Consider the following 17,806-nt stretch of genomic DNA (forward strand, 5'->3'; position numbering starts at 1 on the left):
TCTGAAAATATCATAGTTACCTTTGGGTTCATTCTCTCTCTTACCTACTTGCCCAGTCACTTGACTCTGGTTGTACAATATTTCTCAAGACCTCTTCTCTTTACCATTTCACAAATCCCAGTTTAGGCTTAAATTTTGCTTTGTCCAGATTATTTCAATAGCTTCGTAACTGCTGTGCTAAATTCTAATTTTGTTCATTTCGGTTTGAGGCAATTATTAAAATATAACTCTGAGGCTGAGGAGATAGCACAGTAGTTCTGTAAAAGACTTGTCTATCTGAGGCTTCAAGCTTCCAGGTTTAATTTTGGCACCACCACTGGCCAGAAACGAGCAGTACTCTGATCTAAAAACAAAAACACAATTCTGAGTAGATCCTTTCCTAAAAGAAAAGGAAAGGAAAGGAAAGGAAAGAAAAGAAAAGAAAAGAAAAGAAAAAAGAAAAAGACCTTTAACCTGAAGTGGGGAAATTTCATGAACAATGAAGCAAATACTACAGGTATCTCTGTATCTCTCCCTCTCTATCTCCCTCTGGCACATCAATTTCCCTCTGTCCTATCAAATAAAAAATTAAATAAACCTTTAATAAAATAATAATTCCCTGTCACCTATTGCATACACAGTTAATCTAGTTGTTATCCCAGCACACAAGGACTACCACCATTTGGCCTTCTGACTATGTTTTATTTATCTAGCTATTTTTGGACATGTACACTCCACCTGTTTCTAAACTTACCTCCTTCATACCACCTTTGAACTCTTTGTTCTGTTTGAAAATGTTTCTGGTTCTCTATATAGTTTAGCTCTTCTTGCAGCCATACTATTACTATGTTGTGTCCTGTTCCTGCCCTTCCCTTCCCTTCACTCTTTCACAGTTCATCCAAATGCGCATGTCCATCCTTAGCCTTCAAGGTGCATCTCAGTGCCAGTAAACCATAGAAAGTACCCTTGAAAGACTAGTCTTGAAAGCATCTATGCTCACCATTACCCACCAGTGTGAAAGCACAGTCTTGAAATTACAGCCCAAATACTATCAGGTCCAGTTTTCCTCTGACTTCCACTTTGAAGTAAACTTTGTGTTTAAAATTTCCTTATTTATTTATTTATTTATTTATTTATTTATTTTACCAGAGCACTGCTCAGTTCTAATTTATTGTGGTGCTGACAATTGAATCTAGAACCTTGGAGCCTCAGACATGAAAATCTTTTGCATAAACACTGTGCTATGTTCCTGGCCCCACTTAATTTTTAAAAAGACTGAGCAATGTTTTACTTAGCTTTGAAAGGTTTATTAACTCATTTATTCTTAGAGAGAGGCAGAGACAGAGAGAGGCAGAGAGTGTTGCTATGGCATATGCAGTGCTAGGGATCAAACTCAAGATCTCTCACATGCAAGTCCTGTACCATCACTAAGGCACCTTCCAACTACTTTTGTAGCACTTTATTTACATATCTCTTTTACATTCTGCCTTGTATAAAGTGTACATTTTTAAATCATTCAATTTTTATCAGCTGGGTAGGTAGTATCAGACTTGGAATTATAAGGTCCTTCGTTTCCAGACATCACATATACCAGAGTGATGCTCTGGTTCTCTCTTTCTCTGTCTGTCTTTCTCATCAATAAATACATAAATGTAAAAAGTTATAAATCAGACTTTAAGGACCATGGGATAGTTCATCTTCTAGAACATTTGTCTTACCAGACATGAGGCTCTGAATCCAAGCTCCATCTACAGGAGAGAGCCATAGATAGCATGGTGTAACTCTATGGATGATAGAGCTCGATGGTGCTATGGTATCTCTCTCCTCTCTGTGTCTCTCTCCCTTTCTCTACTGTCTTTCTCTAAGTAAAAAAAAAAATAGAAAAATATTATGGTTGGGAGGTCTATCAGCATTATTGTGCATGCACAAGGCCCTGAGATCATTCCCTTACATAAAATAATAGAATTTTAATAATTTCACAGATTTCTATTGTATAACTATGTGATAATTTATTTAGTTCTAGGTTTTAGGCATTTAGATTTCTGACTTAAAACTATTCCCAACAAAAATATAATAAATAGTTTTATTTATAAATCATTTTAAACATGTATTTATTAGTAAAAGGGAGAGAGGGAGCAGGTGGTGCACCTGGTAGAGTGCACATATTACCATGCACGTGGGCCTGGGTTCATGGATAGCAATGCTGCAGATATCTCTCTTTGCCTCTCTTTTAATTTTATTTATTTATTTATTCCCTTTTGTTGCCCTTGTTTATTGTTGTAGTTATTGATGTTGTTGTTGGATAGGACAGAGAGAAATGGAGAGAGGAGGGGAAGACAGAGAGGGGGAGAGAAAGATAGACACCTGCAAACCTGCTTCACCACTTGTGAAGCGACTCCCCTGCAGGTGGGGATCCAGGGGCTCGAACCGGCATTCTTACGCCAGTCCTTGTACTTTGCGCTTCTTGTGTTTAACCTGCTGTGCTACCACCCAACTCCCCTCTCTTTTAATTCTTAAAATTTAGTATTGGGTAGAAACAGAGAGAAATTGAGAGGGGAGGGGGAATAGAGAGAGGAAAAGAGACAGACACCTGAATCCCTGCTTCACCACTCATGAAGCTTTCTCCTTGTAGATGGGGACCGGGGGCTTGAACCAGGGTCCTTGCGCACTGTAATGTGTGTGCTTAAGTAGGTGCTCCACTACATGCCCCCCCACCTCTGCTTCCTTGTCAGTTTCTCTCTATATATAAAAACAAATAATTTTAAAAAGAAAAAAAGGCAGAGGCTAGATAGCATAACGGTTATGCAAAGAGACTCAAGTTGCCTGAGACTCCAAAGTCCCAGGTTCAATTCCCCGAACCACCATAAGCCAGAGCCGAGCAATGCTCTGGTAAAAACAAACAAACAAACAAACAAATAAAGCAAGAGGAAGAGAGGTGACATGAAAGCACCACTCCATATCCTCTGAACAGCCACTTGTCTCTGTCTTTACTGCTCCAGGATCAAACCCCTGACCTAGCAAGTATTTTACCTGCTAAGCCACCTCCCTGGCCTTTAAATATCATTCTGGTGGGAGGTTGATAATGGGGAAGGCTGTATGGGGGGGCAAGGAAAGGGTAGGGAGATATGGGAGTTCTGTACTTTGTACTCAGTTTTGCTGTGAACCTAAAATTGTTCTGGAAAAAAAAGTCTATTTTAGGGTGAAGGGTAGAGAAGATAATGGGTGTGCAATGTGCCTCTCATGCCTGAGGCCAGTCCCAGGTTCAGTTCACCACACCACCACCATCAGCCAGAGCTGAGCAGTGCCCTGGTTAAAAAAAAACATCTATTTTAGAAATGCTCAAAATCAAGGTTAATATAGAAGGTAGTTTTACATAAGAGAACCAGAGCAACATTTAGCATACGCTATGATGGGCATCAAACTCATGCAAGTCCTTTCACATCAGAACTTCAACACACACAAGTCCTGTGATAAGGGAAATAGTTCAGTTAGTAGAATGTAAGTCATGCATGCCTGAGACTGAGTTTGATCTCAGTGCAACATACACCAGAGAGGTGCTCTGACATCTCTCTTTTCTCCTTTTCATGTGGAACTCTGTAGCTCATATGAAACAAATACATTCTCTTGAAAATATACACATAAGTCCTTGCTATACCACTGCACGAATCCCCATTGCAAACTTTACCTTTTAATTAGAGCTTTTTATTTTATTTTATTTTAGTGTAATTATTTTAGAAGTTAGTGCTCTAACCAGGACACCACTGATAACCAGTTTTACTAAATAATTTAAGTTATTTGTAACTAATAAACTAATTTTGTAAATAATACTTCTAAATAAATTGAAATTCATGGGTGGTGAAATAGCTCACTTGGATAGTGGGCTGCTTTGCCATGCATGTGATGCAGGTTCAAGTCTGGGTTCCACCACATTGAAGAAAGCTTCAGTGCTGTGGTCTCTTTTTCACTGTCTCTACTAATAAATTTTTTTTAAAGGAAGAAAAAAGAAAAAAAGAAGAGAAGAAAAAAGAAATTGAAACTCATTCTTACACTAGATAAAATATTGAATAATTCGGTTTTGTTTGTTTTTCTTTTAATAGCTACCAGGGTTATCACTAAGGCTCAGTGCCTATACTACACATCCAGTGCTCCTGGTGGCCCATTTTTTTCTATTATATTTGATAGACAGAGAGAAATTGAGAGGGAAGGGGAAGATAGGCTGAGAGAGGGGGCATGTAGCATAAGAGACTCTAATATCTGAGGCTCCGAAGGCCCAGGTTCAGTCCCCTAGCACCACCATAAGCTAGAGCTAAGCAGTGCTCTGGTTAAATGAGAGGGGGAGTGGCTGCAGACCCACTTCATTGCTTGTGATGTATCCTCCCCTTGCATCTGGGGACTGGGGGCTCGAACCTTGGTCCTTGAGTATAGGAGCAGGTGTGCTCAACCAGGTGAGTCGTCCCCTGCTCCAAGCCCAGGATACTGTGCATGGTAACATGTGTGCTCAACTGGATGTGCCACTGTGCAGCCCCCTGAATAACTGTTTTATATTACTGATTTGCTACTGTTGAAAAATAACATAGCATCCCAGGAGATGGTGCAGTAGATAGAGTATTGGACTTGAAAGCATGAGGTCCTGAGTTTGATTCCCAGCATCTTATGTGCAAGAGTGATGCTCTGGTTCTCTCTCCTTTGCTCTTTCTCTATAATTTGTAAGTGAAAAATAACTTAAAAATTTTTTCATTGGCTTTATTTATTGGATAGATACAGTCAGAAATTGAGAGGGAAGGAGGAGAGAAAGGGAGAGAGAGAGAGAGAGTGTGTGTGTGTGTGTGTGTGTGTGTGTGTGTGTGTGTGTGTGTGTGTAAGGTAGAGAGAATGAGAGATACAGCCCTGCTTCACCACTTGTGAAGTTTTCCCCTGCAGGTGGGGACTGGGGGCTTGAACCTAGGTCCTTGCACACTATAATGTGTGTGCTTAACTAGGTGCGATACCACACAGCCCCTAAAAATAACTTTCTAAAGAAAGAAAATATTGTGAAATTTGTGGCCCAGGATATGTAAAAGTAGATAAAATGCTGTTCCCAGGAGTCAGACGGTAGCACAGCAGGTTAAGCACAGGTGGCGCAAAGTGCAAGGACAGGAGAAGGGATCCTGGTTCAAGCCCCCGGCTCCCTACCTGCAGTGGAGTCACTTCACAAGCGGTGAAGCAGGTCTGCAGGTGTCTATCTTTCTCTCTCCCTCTGTCTTCCCCTCCTCTCTCCATTTCTCTCAGTCCTATCCAACAACTATGACAACAATAATAACTACGACAATAAAACAACAAAGACAACAAAAGGGAATAAATAAATAAATATTTTTTAAAATGCCATTCCCTTGAGCATGAGGCCTTGAGTTGAATCCTCAGCAATACATATTCTGACCTGGGCCGGTTCACCTCTCCTTAGGCAACCTGGTGGTCCTCCGCTCCTGGGAGGTCACCATACTGATGCTGAACTTAGTGTGGACACCGGATTGGCATAACGCACTGCAGCCCAGAACTCCTGGGCTCAAGCGACCCTCCAGCATCAGCCTCCTAAGTAGCTGGGACTACAGGCGCGTGCCACCACGCCTGGCAGCAATACATATTCTAAAGTGATGCTCTGTTTCTCTTTCCTTCCTTCTCTCTTTTCTATTAGTTAATAAATAATTTTTTCCTTTTTTTTTTTTCAATTCTGATGTTTGATGGTTCAGGGGATTGAACCTGGGACTTTGGAGCCTCGGGCATAAGAGTCTTGTTGCTTAACCATTATGCTATCTACCCCCACCCAATAAATTTTTTTAAAGAAAAATAACAAGGGCAACAAAAGGGGAAAAAATAGCTTCTAGGAGCAGTGGGTTCATATTGCAGGCACTGAGCCCCAGTGATAACCCTGGAGGCAAAATATATATAAAAATACAAAAAATTAAAATAAGTATAAATAAAATCTTCTTAATTCAGGATCCTTTATATCATAAATTGTAGCTATCCAGAGCTAAATTTTTTTCTTTGCAGCTTGGGGAATGAGCCTAGGGCCTAGTATATGCACAATATCACTGCTGAGCACTCTCCCCAGCCTGATTTTTTTTCTTCTTTAATTTAGAAGGTAGAAAAGAGAGGACAGAGGGGAAAAAACAGTGAGAGGGAGATTCAGACAGAGAGTGTCAATAGAGACCCTACTGTACCTCAAGTCCAGGATAACACATATGGTAAGGTAAGAGCTCTACTGGGTTCATTCTTTCCCAACCTTTTTTTATTTCTACATTATTTTTCTTTAAAAAAAGTTATTGGGTGGGGGTCAATAGCATAATAATAACCATACAAAAATAAAACATGTGCACTTAACAGAGACAGACACCTGTATCACCATTTCACCACTTGTGAAGTTTCCCTTCTGCAGGTGGGGACTGGTGTTTTGAACCCAGGTCCTTGCACACTGTAATGTGTGTACTTAACCAGTTGTGCCACCATCTGGCCTTTATAAATGTTTTCTGTGGTCTGGGAGGTGGCGCAGTGGATAAGGCTTTGGGCTCTCAAGCATGAGGTCCCAAGTTCAATCCCAGGCCGCACATGTACCAGAGTGATGTCTCTATCATTTCTCATGAACAAATAAAATCTTTTAAAAGAATGTTTTTTTACCAGAGCACTGCTGGTAGTGATGGTGCTGGGTATTCAATCTGGTACCTTTGGTGCCTCAGGCACAAAAGTCTTTTTTTTTTTTTTTTATTTAAGAAAGGATTAATTAACAAAACCATAGGGTAGGAGGGGTACAACTCCACACAATTCCCACCGCCCAATCTCCATATCCCACCCCCTCCCCCGATAGCTTTCCCATTCTCTATCCCTCTGGGAGCATGGACCCAGGGTCATTGAGGGTTGCAGAAGGTAGAAGGTCTGGCTTCTGTAATTGCTTCCTCGCTGAACATGGGCGTTGACTGGTCGGTCCATACTCCCAGTCTGCCTCTCTCTTTCCCTAGTAGGATGGGTCTCTGGGGAAGCTGAGCTCCAGGACACATTGGTGGTGTCTTCAATCCAGGGAAGTCTGGCCGGCATCCTGATGATACCTGGAACCTGGTGACTGAAAAGAGAGTTAACATACAAAGCCAAACAAATTGTTGAGCAATCATGGACCCAAAGCTTGGAATAGTGGAGAGGAAGTATTAGGGAGGTACTCACTGCAAACTCTAGTATACTTCTGCTTTCTTACTTTGGTGCCATACTCCAAACTCAGTCAATTTCTGCTTTGCGTTTCTACTTCTTTTTTTTTTTTTTACATGCTTAACATTCCCCAGATTCCCATTTAGCAATACAACCCCCACTATTTCATTCATCATTTTTCATGGACCTGTATTCTCCCCACCCACCCACCCACCCCAGAGTCTTTTACTTTGGTGTAATACTCCAATTCCATTTCAGGTTCGACTTGTGTTTTCTTTTCTAATCTTGTTTTTCAACTTCGGCCTGAGAGTGAGATCATCCCATATTCATCCTTCTGTTTCTGACTTATTTCACTCAACATGATTTTTTCAAGGTCCATCCAAGATCGGCTGAAAACGGTGAAGTCACCATTTTTTACAGCTGAGTAGTATTCCATTGTGTATATATACCACAACTTGCTCAGCCACTCATCTGTTGTTGGACACCTGGGTTGCTTACAAAAGTCTTTTTGTATAACTATTATATTATCTCACCAGTCTCAACGAAATTTTAAAATATCGGGAGTCAGGTGGTAAGCAGCAGGTTAAGCGCATGTGGCACAAAGCAAGGATCGGCGTAGAGATCCTGGTTCGGTTTGAGCCCCCAGCTCCCCACCTACAGGGGAGCCACTTCACAAGTGGTGAAGCAGGTCTGCAGGTGTCTATCTTTCTCTCCCCTTCTCTGTCTTCCTCTCCTCTCTCCATTTCTCTGTCCTATCCAGCAACGACAACATCAACAATAGCTACAACAATAAAAAAAAAAGGGGGGCATCAAAAGGGAATAAATAAACGTTAAAAAAAGAAAAAAATTAAATAAAAAAGATTTTAAAATATCTTGCATTTTATTTGCTTTTATGTGGACATTCATTCTATGTGCTTATATATTACTCTTGTGCTTTATTGAAAAAGTCTTTACCCCTCCTGTGAAGAAAGGAGAAGACCCCTTTAGAACAGATGACCTCCCTGAGAATCTGGGCTATCACCTCAAAATGAAGGACGGGGTAGTTTACATCTATCCTAGTGAAGAAGCAGCCTGCAGAGATGAGCCTAAGCCACTGCCTTACCCAAATCTGGATGCCTTCCTAGATGATATGAATTTTTTGCTTGCTTTAATTGCCCAAGGACCTGTGTAAGTGTTTAGTGAGCCTTACATCACCACTACTGCAATGGTTCTGACAATTGCTAATGCTATTACTACTAGTAAGAGTAAATAAGTGAAGTATGGTGTTTAACAAACTGTAGAAATGATCCCTGAAAGTATAGTCTCGAAGTATGGTATTTAAACACTGTTAAAACTATTCATATACACTGTTTTTTTTAAAGAAATAATTTAGTTTTATTTATTTCTTTATTTATAGACAGAGAGAGAGTAAGAGACTCCAACACTGAAACTTTCTTCAGTGCTGTGGGGCTTAGGCTCAAGCCTGGGCCAAGCATACATGATAAAGCAGCACATTATCCAAGTAAGCTATTTTTGCTGGTCGCCTTCTACATACACTATTTCTTTTACTCCTCAAAATTATTCTATGAAGGAGTTTTGTTTTCATTGCTACTAGGGTTATCTCTGGAATCTAGTGGCCGCACAATAAATCCACCACTCCTGGCAGGCATTTTTTTTCCTTTTTTATTATTTAGATTTTTGTTTTATTATTATTTTTTATTTGATAGGACAGATAGAAATTGAAAGGGGGAAGACAGAGAAAGAGATGTGCTTGCAGACCTTCTTCACAGCTTGTGAAGCTTTCCCTCAGCAGGTGGGGAGCCAGGGCTTGAATTCAGGTCCTCAAGCATGGTAATATGTATGCTTAACTGAATGCATCACTGCCTGGCCCCCAAAGGAGATGTTTCTCTTTAACTTTTTTTTACTATCTTTATTTATTTACTAGATTAAGACAGCCAGAAATCAGGAGGAAGGGGGAGATATAGAGGGAGGAAGACAGAGACACACCCGCTTCACCACTCATGAATCTTTCCTTCTGCAGGTGGGGACTGGAGGTTTGAACTCCTGTCCTTCTGCATTGTAGCATGTGTGCTCAAGCAGGTGCACACCACTCAGCCCCCTCCTTTTTTTTTTTTTTTAAAACCAGAGCACTGATAGGCTCTGGCTTATAGTTATGCAGGGGATTGAATCTGGGACTTCTGAGTCTCAGGCAAGAGATTCTCTTTGCATAACCATTACGCTGTCTACCCCTATCCCCAGGAAATATTTTTTTTTAATGTGGTGTCAGAAAATGAACTCAAGAAAAAAAAAAAAGAAAATGAACTCAAGAACTTATGCATGTGCAATACCATGAAGCAACTTTCCTAACCCCCCACATCCTTTAAAAAAATTTTTATAAAGAGAGAGGGAAAAGGAGAGACAGAGACACCAAAAGCAACATTCCATCATCCATAAAGTATCTTTGGTGCTCCCACACAGTACTGGGGATCTAACTTAAGGCCTCACAGCACACAGTATTAAGTGTGCTCTATTTGCTGTGCTATTTCCCTACCTCTCAGCTAGGTATTAAAAGAATTTACTTATTTAGTTATGAGAGAACTAAAGCACACTGACATATGCGATGCTGGGGATTAAATTTCGGAATTCCTGAAAGTCCATCACTATCCACTGTGCCACCTTATGTGTCACTGTAGCTTTGTGGTTTTTGTTCATTTTGCTTTGCTTTGTTTTCCTAGAAGAAGCTTAGAACAAGGAAGTGAAAATTCTTTCTTTCTTTTTAAAGATTTATTTATGTATTATGAAAGAAACAGAAAGAATGAAGAGTATCACAGAGGCAGAGGAAGGACCAGAGCACTGCTCAGCTCTGGGTTCAGGTGGAGCCAGTGATTAAGCCTGGGACTACAGGAGCCTCAGCATATAAGCTGATGTTCTAACAGGCTGAGCTATTTCCCTGGTCCCTTTTTGAAATGTCTGTTTTAAGCCTTTTAAAAAAAATGAATAACATATTTTATACTTACAGCTTTTTTAAACTGTTTTTTTCAAACTCTCCCTCATCATGTTCAACTTAGATAAGTTTATTCTATTCATTTATTAATTTACTTATTTTGGATCTGTTAGGACACAGAGAAATTGAGAGGAAAGGGGGAGAAAAGGAGAGAGAATGAGGGACTGTATGGTGGTGCACCTGGTTCCCCACCAGGTTCAATCCCCTGGTCCCCAGCTGCTGAGGGGAAGCTTCCCGAGTGGTGAAGCAGGAATGCAGATGTCTCTCTGTCTCTCTCCCTCTCTATATGCCCCTACCCTCTCAATTTCTCTCTGTCTCTATATAATAATAAATTAATTAAATTAAATAAATCTAAAAAAGAAAATCAAAGTATTTAGGGGACAGGTGGTGACATACCTGGCTGAGTGCACTTGTTACAATGTGCAAAGATCCAGGTTCAAGCCTCTGGTCCCCACCTGCAGGGGGAAAGCTTCATGAGTGTTGAAGCAGGGCTGCAGGTGTCTCTCTGTCTCTCTCCTTTTCTATCATCCTCTTCCCTCTTGACTTTCGGTTGTCTCTATACAATCAATCAATAAATAAAGATAATAAAAAATTAGAAAGAGAGAGAGAATGAGAAGACACCTCAGCATTGCTTCACCACTTGTGAGGCTTCTCTCCCCCTGCAGATGGGGATGGGCATGGGGCGGGGAGCTTAAACCCAATCCCTAGAACATACTAATGTGTGCCAACCTTGATGAATGTACTAAGCCCTTACAGCTTAAGTGAAATTAACCATAGAATAAAACCCAAATGTTTGTTCCAATAATTGCTTCTTATGAGTGGTAAAGGGACCAGGTTGTTCTGAAATTGTGCTGTTTTCCATAAATATCTGGGAAATTTCAAAAACTATGTAATTTGATTTTTCACAGTAAGACCTATACCCACCGGCGCCTGAAGTTCCTCTCCTCCAAGTTCCAGGTCCATGAAATGCTCAATGAGATGGATGAATTAAAGGAGCTGAAAAATAATCCCCACCGAGACTTTTATAACTGCAGGAAGGTAAACATTTTCCAGCTCAAAAAGTCATTTCTAGTCAAAAACAAAAATCCATTTATTTCTCTGGAAAGACAAGAAATATACTCATTTATTTTCTTACTTACTAATTTTCTGATTAAGATTTCTACAATTTCGAGGTCCTGGTGGTGGCACACCTGGTTAAGTGCACATAGTATTAAGCTCAATGATCTGCTCAAGGATCCAGGGTCAGGCCCTCCAGATCCCCACCTGCAAGGGGAATGCTTCACAGGTCTGCAGGTGTCTATCTTTCTCTTTCCTTTTCTATCTCCCCGTCCTCTCTTATTTCTGTCTGTCCTATCCAATATAATGAGGAAAAATGGCTGCCAAAAGCAATGGATTTATAATGCCAGCACCCAATCCCAGAGATAACCAGAGGCAAAAAGGAAGAAGAAGGAGAAAGAAGGAGAAGCTTTCTATAATGTCAGTAGAATTAAGTGAAAGTAGATGGATTTTGCTTAAAGTTTAAGTTGTCGTTTTTATTGTTACTGCACTGTGGGCATAAAAATTACATCAACAACCAAAACAGATAAAACCTTAAAAATTACTGTCCTAGGATGTGGAAAATTTCTGCTCTAGTCCATTTTCTTTTTTTTTTTTTGCATTATTTTTATTTATTTATTGGATAGAGACAGCCAGAAATCGAGAGGGAAGGGAGTGATAGAGAGGGAGAGAGACAGAGACACCTGCAGTACAGCTTCACCACTCGCAAAGCTTTCCCCCTGCAAGTGGGAACTAGGGGCTCGAACCTGCGTCCCTGAGCACTGTAACATGTGCACTCAGCCAGGTGCACCACCACCCAGCCCCTTAGTCCATTTTCTTTTACTTCCTGACTGCATGACCTTGGAGAAGCGATTAAATGTCTCTGAGTTTTAGTTTCCTCATTTATAAGATTGGTAGATATGTCTGCCCAATCCACCTTGCAAAAGGACTGTGAATATAAAATAAACTAATGAATGTAGGGAAATAATCAATTTAGAAATGCTTTTCAAGATATGTTCTGACCACTTAAGTGATTACAAGTAAGTGGGAATAAGAAATAAAGGTGCATTCAGGGCCAGATGCTTGTGTAAACTTGGGCAAAGTAGTTAATCTATCAAAGACTCAGTTTATAAAATTTTAAGTATAATATGTCATCCATAAATGCAACCAGTGTGCTATAACTTCATAATTTCAATCATTTCTTCTTCAGGGGCTGAAAGGTATAGTAGATACTTCCTTTCCAGTTGTGTCTTAGAGGTGGGAATAGTCCCTTAGGATTTTGTATGGATCAAATATAGGAAATAAACTGGGTGTATATATAGATACAGAAACAAGCATTACTATTGCATCCGCCCTTGAACAACCACATAAAGGTAGTGTGGAGTCTTTTTTTTTAAATTAATTTATTATTGGATAGAGACAGAGAAGTTGAAAGGGGAGTGATAGTTAGTGAGGGAGAGACACCTGCATCCCTGCTTCACCATACATGAGGCTTTCCCCCTCAGCTGGGGATCAGGGGCTTGAATTCAGGTCCTTGCACATTGTAGCATGTGCATTTAACCAGGTGAGCCACCACCTGTCTCTGGTGGTATGGAGTCTTAATCATTGCTTAACTTCCACCAGCTACGAGGGTACACTCAATTTAAGTTACTACTTTCTTTCTCCACAAGGGGATTTGTAATGCTTATGGCCTTTAGTAAAGTAACTAAAGCTGACTGATTTTTTTTTTCTTCTTTCTCCGAATACACACACAGGTGGACACCCATATCCATGCAGCTGCTTGCATGAACCAGAAACACCTCCTGCGCTTTATTAAGAAATCCTACCAAGTAGATGCTGACAGAGTGGTCTATAGCACTAAGGAGAAAAATCTAACTCTAAAGGAACTTTTTGCTAAGTTAAAAATGCATCCCTATGACCTGACAGTGGATTCTCTGGATGTTCATGCAGTAGGTTGAAAAGTCATCCATCTCATTTTAATATGCAGGATCCCACCTGCTTTCCCCCCTAAACATTCTCCTTTCTTGTAGCCCTCTTAATTGTGTTCATTTACTATCCTGATTAACAGCAGGGTTTAGGATTCACTTGTTCAGTTTGAGATAAAAATATCTCAGAATTCAACATCCTTTCTTGCCACCAGCCCCCTATTATTGTTCATCTTCTTCTTCTTATTATTTATTATTATTAAGAGTTATTTTATTTATTAGATAGCAGGGGAAATACACGTGAAACAATGAGAGAGAAAGAAACCAGAGCATCACTCCTATAAATGGGATGTGGGGGATAGAACCAGAATCTTTAGGCCTTAAAGTACACCTCTGAATAAATCAATAAACCAGACCCCAATTCCTGTAGTCATTCCCTAGCTCTCTGTGTGTGGGCAGTTCTGGTAATGCTTTTTCTGTGACCTTGTATTCTGATGCAGGGACGCCAGACATTTCAGCGTTTTGATAAGTTCAATGACAAATACAATCCTGTAGGAGCAAGCGAACTGCGAGACCTTTATCTGAAGACAGATAATTACATTAATGGGGAGTATTTTGCCACTATCATCAAGGTGAGGAGAAGTTAACCAAATTTAGCCTGATTCTTGAGCAGGAAGAGGAAGAAATGGAGAGAAGGAAAGAAAAGAAGAAAATTCAAGAAGCACTGGGATCAGAATCTACCCTCATCTTTATGATGCCTGAATACTGGAAGCAGGAATGACATATGTAGCTGGGAAATATGTGTTTGGGGAGGTAGAGGGAATATGAAAAGTTGAATTTCTCTTTTATTAATTAATTAATTAATTAATTATTAGATAGAGACAGAGAAATCGAGAGGGGAAGGGAAGATACTTAAGGATAGAGACAGAGAGACACCTTCAGCCCTGTTTCACCACCTCTCATAAAGCTTTCCCCTGTAGGTGGGGACCAGGGACTTGAACCTATGTCCTGTGCACTGTAATGTGAGCACTTAACTAGGTGCACCACCATCTGGCACCAAAAGTTGAATTTCTCTGTAGGCACCTTGGATAGCTTACCATCTTGGGTCTAATTTTTTTACTCTTTAGGCTCTATCATATTTAATAAGTCTTCTCTCTCCACTAGATTCTCCTCAGCTCCCAAGTCCCCTAGATTTTAACTTTGGATGGGTTTCCTCCAACTTCCTTAATTTTTCTTCTTGTTTTTGTTTTTTGTTTGTTTTATTTGGTTTTGTTTTTAGTACCTATCTCCTTTTATCTCCTTTCTAGACCTGTATCATGCAGGTCTAGAATCTTGGGTGATTTGTGGGAATTCCAGGCTTTAGACTTTTCTCTTGGCTCTTCAGGAGGTAGGTACTGACCTGGTGGAGGCCAAGTACCAGCATGCAGAGCCCCGCCTTTCAATCTATGGCCGAAGTCCAGATGAGTGGAGTAAACTCTCTACCTGGTTTGTCAGCAACCGCATCTACTGCCCCAACATGACATGGATGATCCAGGTGCCCAGGATCTAGTATGTATCTGCTCACCATAAGCCCTAGAACCCTGCTTCACTTCTTCCACATGAACAAGAAATGTGTAACACCTCTAGACATAAACAGAGACATCTCTATAGGTAGGGCACCTGTCTTGCCATGTGCAACCCAGGTTCAAATCCCTGACGTACCACATGGAAGTACCATGGTACCATGGGAAACTTAGGTGCTGCACTATCTCTATCTAAAAAAAGTATGCCTGGAGTGGTGAAATCACACATACATAAGGTTGTAAGGTCTAGGTATGTAAACAAAACAAAAACAAACCAACAGTAGCACTCATTATGTGTCCCAGGTGTCTAACTTTGCCCATTCTGGGTTCAACACTTTTGATCATAGACAGGAAATAAGAAAACCACTTCAGTTCAGTTTTTTAACCAGAAAGAATTTGTTTATTACCACTAGCTACAGTTTAGTAAAGATGTTTTTTAAAATATTTTATTTATTTTATTTTAACCCACTGTGCTACTGCCCAACTCCCTATTTATTTTAATGACAGATACAGAAAGATAGATAGATAGATAGATAGGGCAGATCACTTGGGCCAGGGTAGATAGCATAGTGGTTATGCAAAGAGACTCTCAGGCCTGAGGTACTGAAGCCTAGGATCAATCCCCTGCACCACCATAAGCCAACAATGAGCTCTGGTTAAAAAGAGAGAGAGAGGGAGAAAGAGAGAGACCAGAGCACTGACCTGTTCTGGTTTATGGTGGTATGGGAGATTAAATTTGAGACTTAAGAACCTCAGTCATGAAAGTCCTTTGGATAACCACTATAATAATCTCTCCCCACCCTCATAGATGTTTTTGATAACTGTTTCAGGTTCACCATTTTGTATGCCACATACATATAAACTACCCTTATAGTCCTTGTCTATGCCTGACAGCTGTGAAAGTTAGTTTTATTTATTTATTTTAATTTTTAAATTTATTTATTTATTTACTGGATATACAGCCAGAAATTGAGAGGAAGGGGAAGATAAAGAGAGAGAGAGAGAGACAGAGAGACACCTGCAGCACTGCTTCACCACTTCAGAAGCTTCCCCCCTGCAGATGGGGACCAGGGGCTTGAACCTGGGTCCTTGTGCATTGTAACATGAGCGCTCAACCAGGTATGTCACCACCCGGTCCCAAAGTTTAGTTTTATTACCACATGGAATTTGTAGAAGAGATGGGAGAAGTAAGATGTTTATATATCCAATGCCCAATCCAAACTGAATTGTTCTTTATATGTAATCAAGACAAACGCACCAGAATATTCTTAGGAAGGATACACTAGTTTTTGGTTTTTTTTTTGTTTGTTTGTTTTGCTGGACATGGGTCTCTGGTTTACAGTCTTAAAGCCCTTTAATTCCTCCTAGGTTCTTTTCCTTTCTTTTTCTTTCTTTCTTCTTTTTTTTTTAAAAGAATTTATTTATTTATTTATTTATTTATTTATGAGAATTATAGGAGGAGAGAAAGAACCAGACATCACTCTGGTACATGTGCTGCCGGGGATCAAACTTGGGACCTCATGCTTGAGAGTCCAGTGCCTTAGCCTCCCCGACCACAGTTTTTTTTCCTTTCTTATTTTATTTATTTAATTTAAATATTTCACTTGTTTAAATGAGAGATAGGAGTTTAGAGAGATGGAGACAGGAGAGAAAAGAGAGAATATGAGTCAGCACTCTAGTACATGTGTTGCCTAGGATTGAACTGAAGATCTCATGTTTGAGAGTCTAGACTACACCACCTCCAAGATCACTCTTGCTTCTTTATTATTTCAGTTGTTTTGGAGATTGATTTTATTTATTACATATGAGAGAATTTCATGTGAGGCAGAGAGGAGAGAGATAGAGAGAAGCCAGAGCACCACTGTGGTATATGTAGCATCAGGGGTCAAAGCGAGAATCTCAGGCATGAAAATCCAGTGCTCTGTAAAGTGAACTGTCTCCCCAGTCATGCTAAATTCTCTTTCTTCTTACCTCTAGTGATGTGTTCCGATCTAAGAATTTCCTCCCACACTTTGGAAAGATGCTGGAGAATGTTTTCATGCCAATATTTGAGGCTACCATCAACCCCCAGGCTCACCCAGACCTCAGTGTCTTCCTCAAGCATGTAAGCTAACCATATGTACATATATATCCTCATATTGCTATATACGAACAAGGCCTCTTACCTGACTGAGGTTAATATTTGGCTTTAACTCTGTTGTTTAGTCTTTGCCTTTGGGAGGTGAGAATTTGTCTGAGCATTTAGAACCCAAGGTTGATCAGAACCCATTGCATGGCTCACTTTTCCTGACAGATTACTGGCTTCGACAGTGTGGATGATGAGTCCAAACACAGTGGCCACATGTTCTCCTCCAAGAGTCCCAAGCCCCAGGAATGGACAATGGAAAACAATCCATCTTACACTTACTATGCCTACTACATGTATGCAAATATTGTGGTTCTCAACAGCCTCAGAAAGTAAGTGACAAACATGCTGCAAGGAGAGACTAATAGACAAATCTCTTTCTTCACACACAGGCACCTTAGGTGCTCAAAGTCTGGAGCTGCATAGAATGTTTCCAATTGGCACAAATAAGACTTTTCTTTTTTCTTTTTTCAGTTTCTTTAGTTAGGAATACAAGTTCAACAGTCTGAAATCTTTAGTAATTTTTACTGTTCCTTTTCTTTGAAAGTTTAGGAAGTTACACTTATCCGTGCATAATTTATCACAAAATCCCATACATGTCATCCTTATTGATATGTCTAGGTAAAGAATAAACAGAGGAGCATTATCATGGAATTTCTGGAAACATTTTTTTCCACAAAATTTAGGGGGGAAATGATGTTCTGGGGCTGGGGAGATAGCAAGGTGGTTATACAAAAGATTTTCATGCCTGAGGCTCAGGGATCCCAGGCTCAATTCCAAGAATAAGTCAGAGCTGAGCAATGCTCTAGAAGAGAAAGGAAGGAAGGAAGGAAGGAAGGAAGGAAGGAAGGAAGGAAGGAAGGGAGGGGGAGAGAAAGAAAAGAAAGATGATAGTATGGTGATATTAATAAACCTCCTTTTGAAACTGAAGATATTTTCTCATTCTTTTTTTAAATTTTTTATATATTTATTTATTTATTTTCCCTTTTGTTGCCCTTGTTGTTGTTATTTAGATAGGACAGAGAGC

At 40.1% G+C, this 17,806-nt stretch overlaps 1 protein-coding gene across 3 annotated transcripts in view; it reads left to right on the forward strand.

Annotated features, from left to right (window-relative positions):
* AMPD1 (adenosine monophosphate deaminase 1) overlaps positions 1-17,806 on the forward strand; it is a 43,059-nt gene that overhangs the window by 17,330 nt on the left and 7,923 nt on the right. For all 3 annotated transcript variants that reach the window (XM_007535592.3, XM_060201836.1, XM_060201835.1), the window contains 7 exons: positions 8,097-8,316; positions 11,041-11,170; positions 12,922-13,116; positions 13,593-13,724; positions 14,477-14,640; positions 16,632-16,758; positions 16,948-17,111. In XM_007535592.3, coding sequence (XP_007535654.2) covers positions 8,097-8,316; positions 11,041-11,170; positions 12,922-13,116; positions 13,593-13,724; positions 14,477-14,640; positions 16,632-16,758; positions 16,948-17,111 — 1,132 coding nt within the window. The remainder of the gene's footprint in view (positions 1-8,096; positions 8,317-11,040; positions 11,171-12,921; positions 13,117-13,592; positions 13,725-14,476; positions 14,641-16,631; positions 16,759-16,947; positions 17,112-17,806) is intronic.

The sequence above is a fragment of the Erinaceus europaeus genome, chromosome 11, assembly GCF_950295315.1.
Source record: "Erinaceus europaeus chromosome 11, mEriEur2.1, whole genome shotgun sequence".
Classification (NCBI taxonomy): domain Eukaryota; kingdom Metazoa; phylum Chordata; class Mammalia; order Eulipotyphla; family Erinaceidae; genus Erinaceus; species Erinaceus europaeus.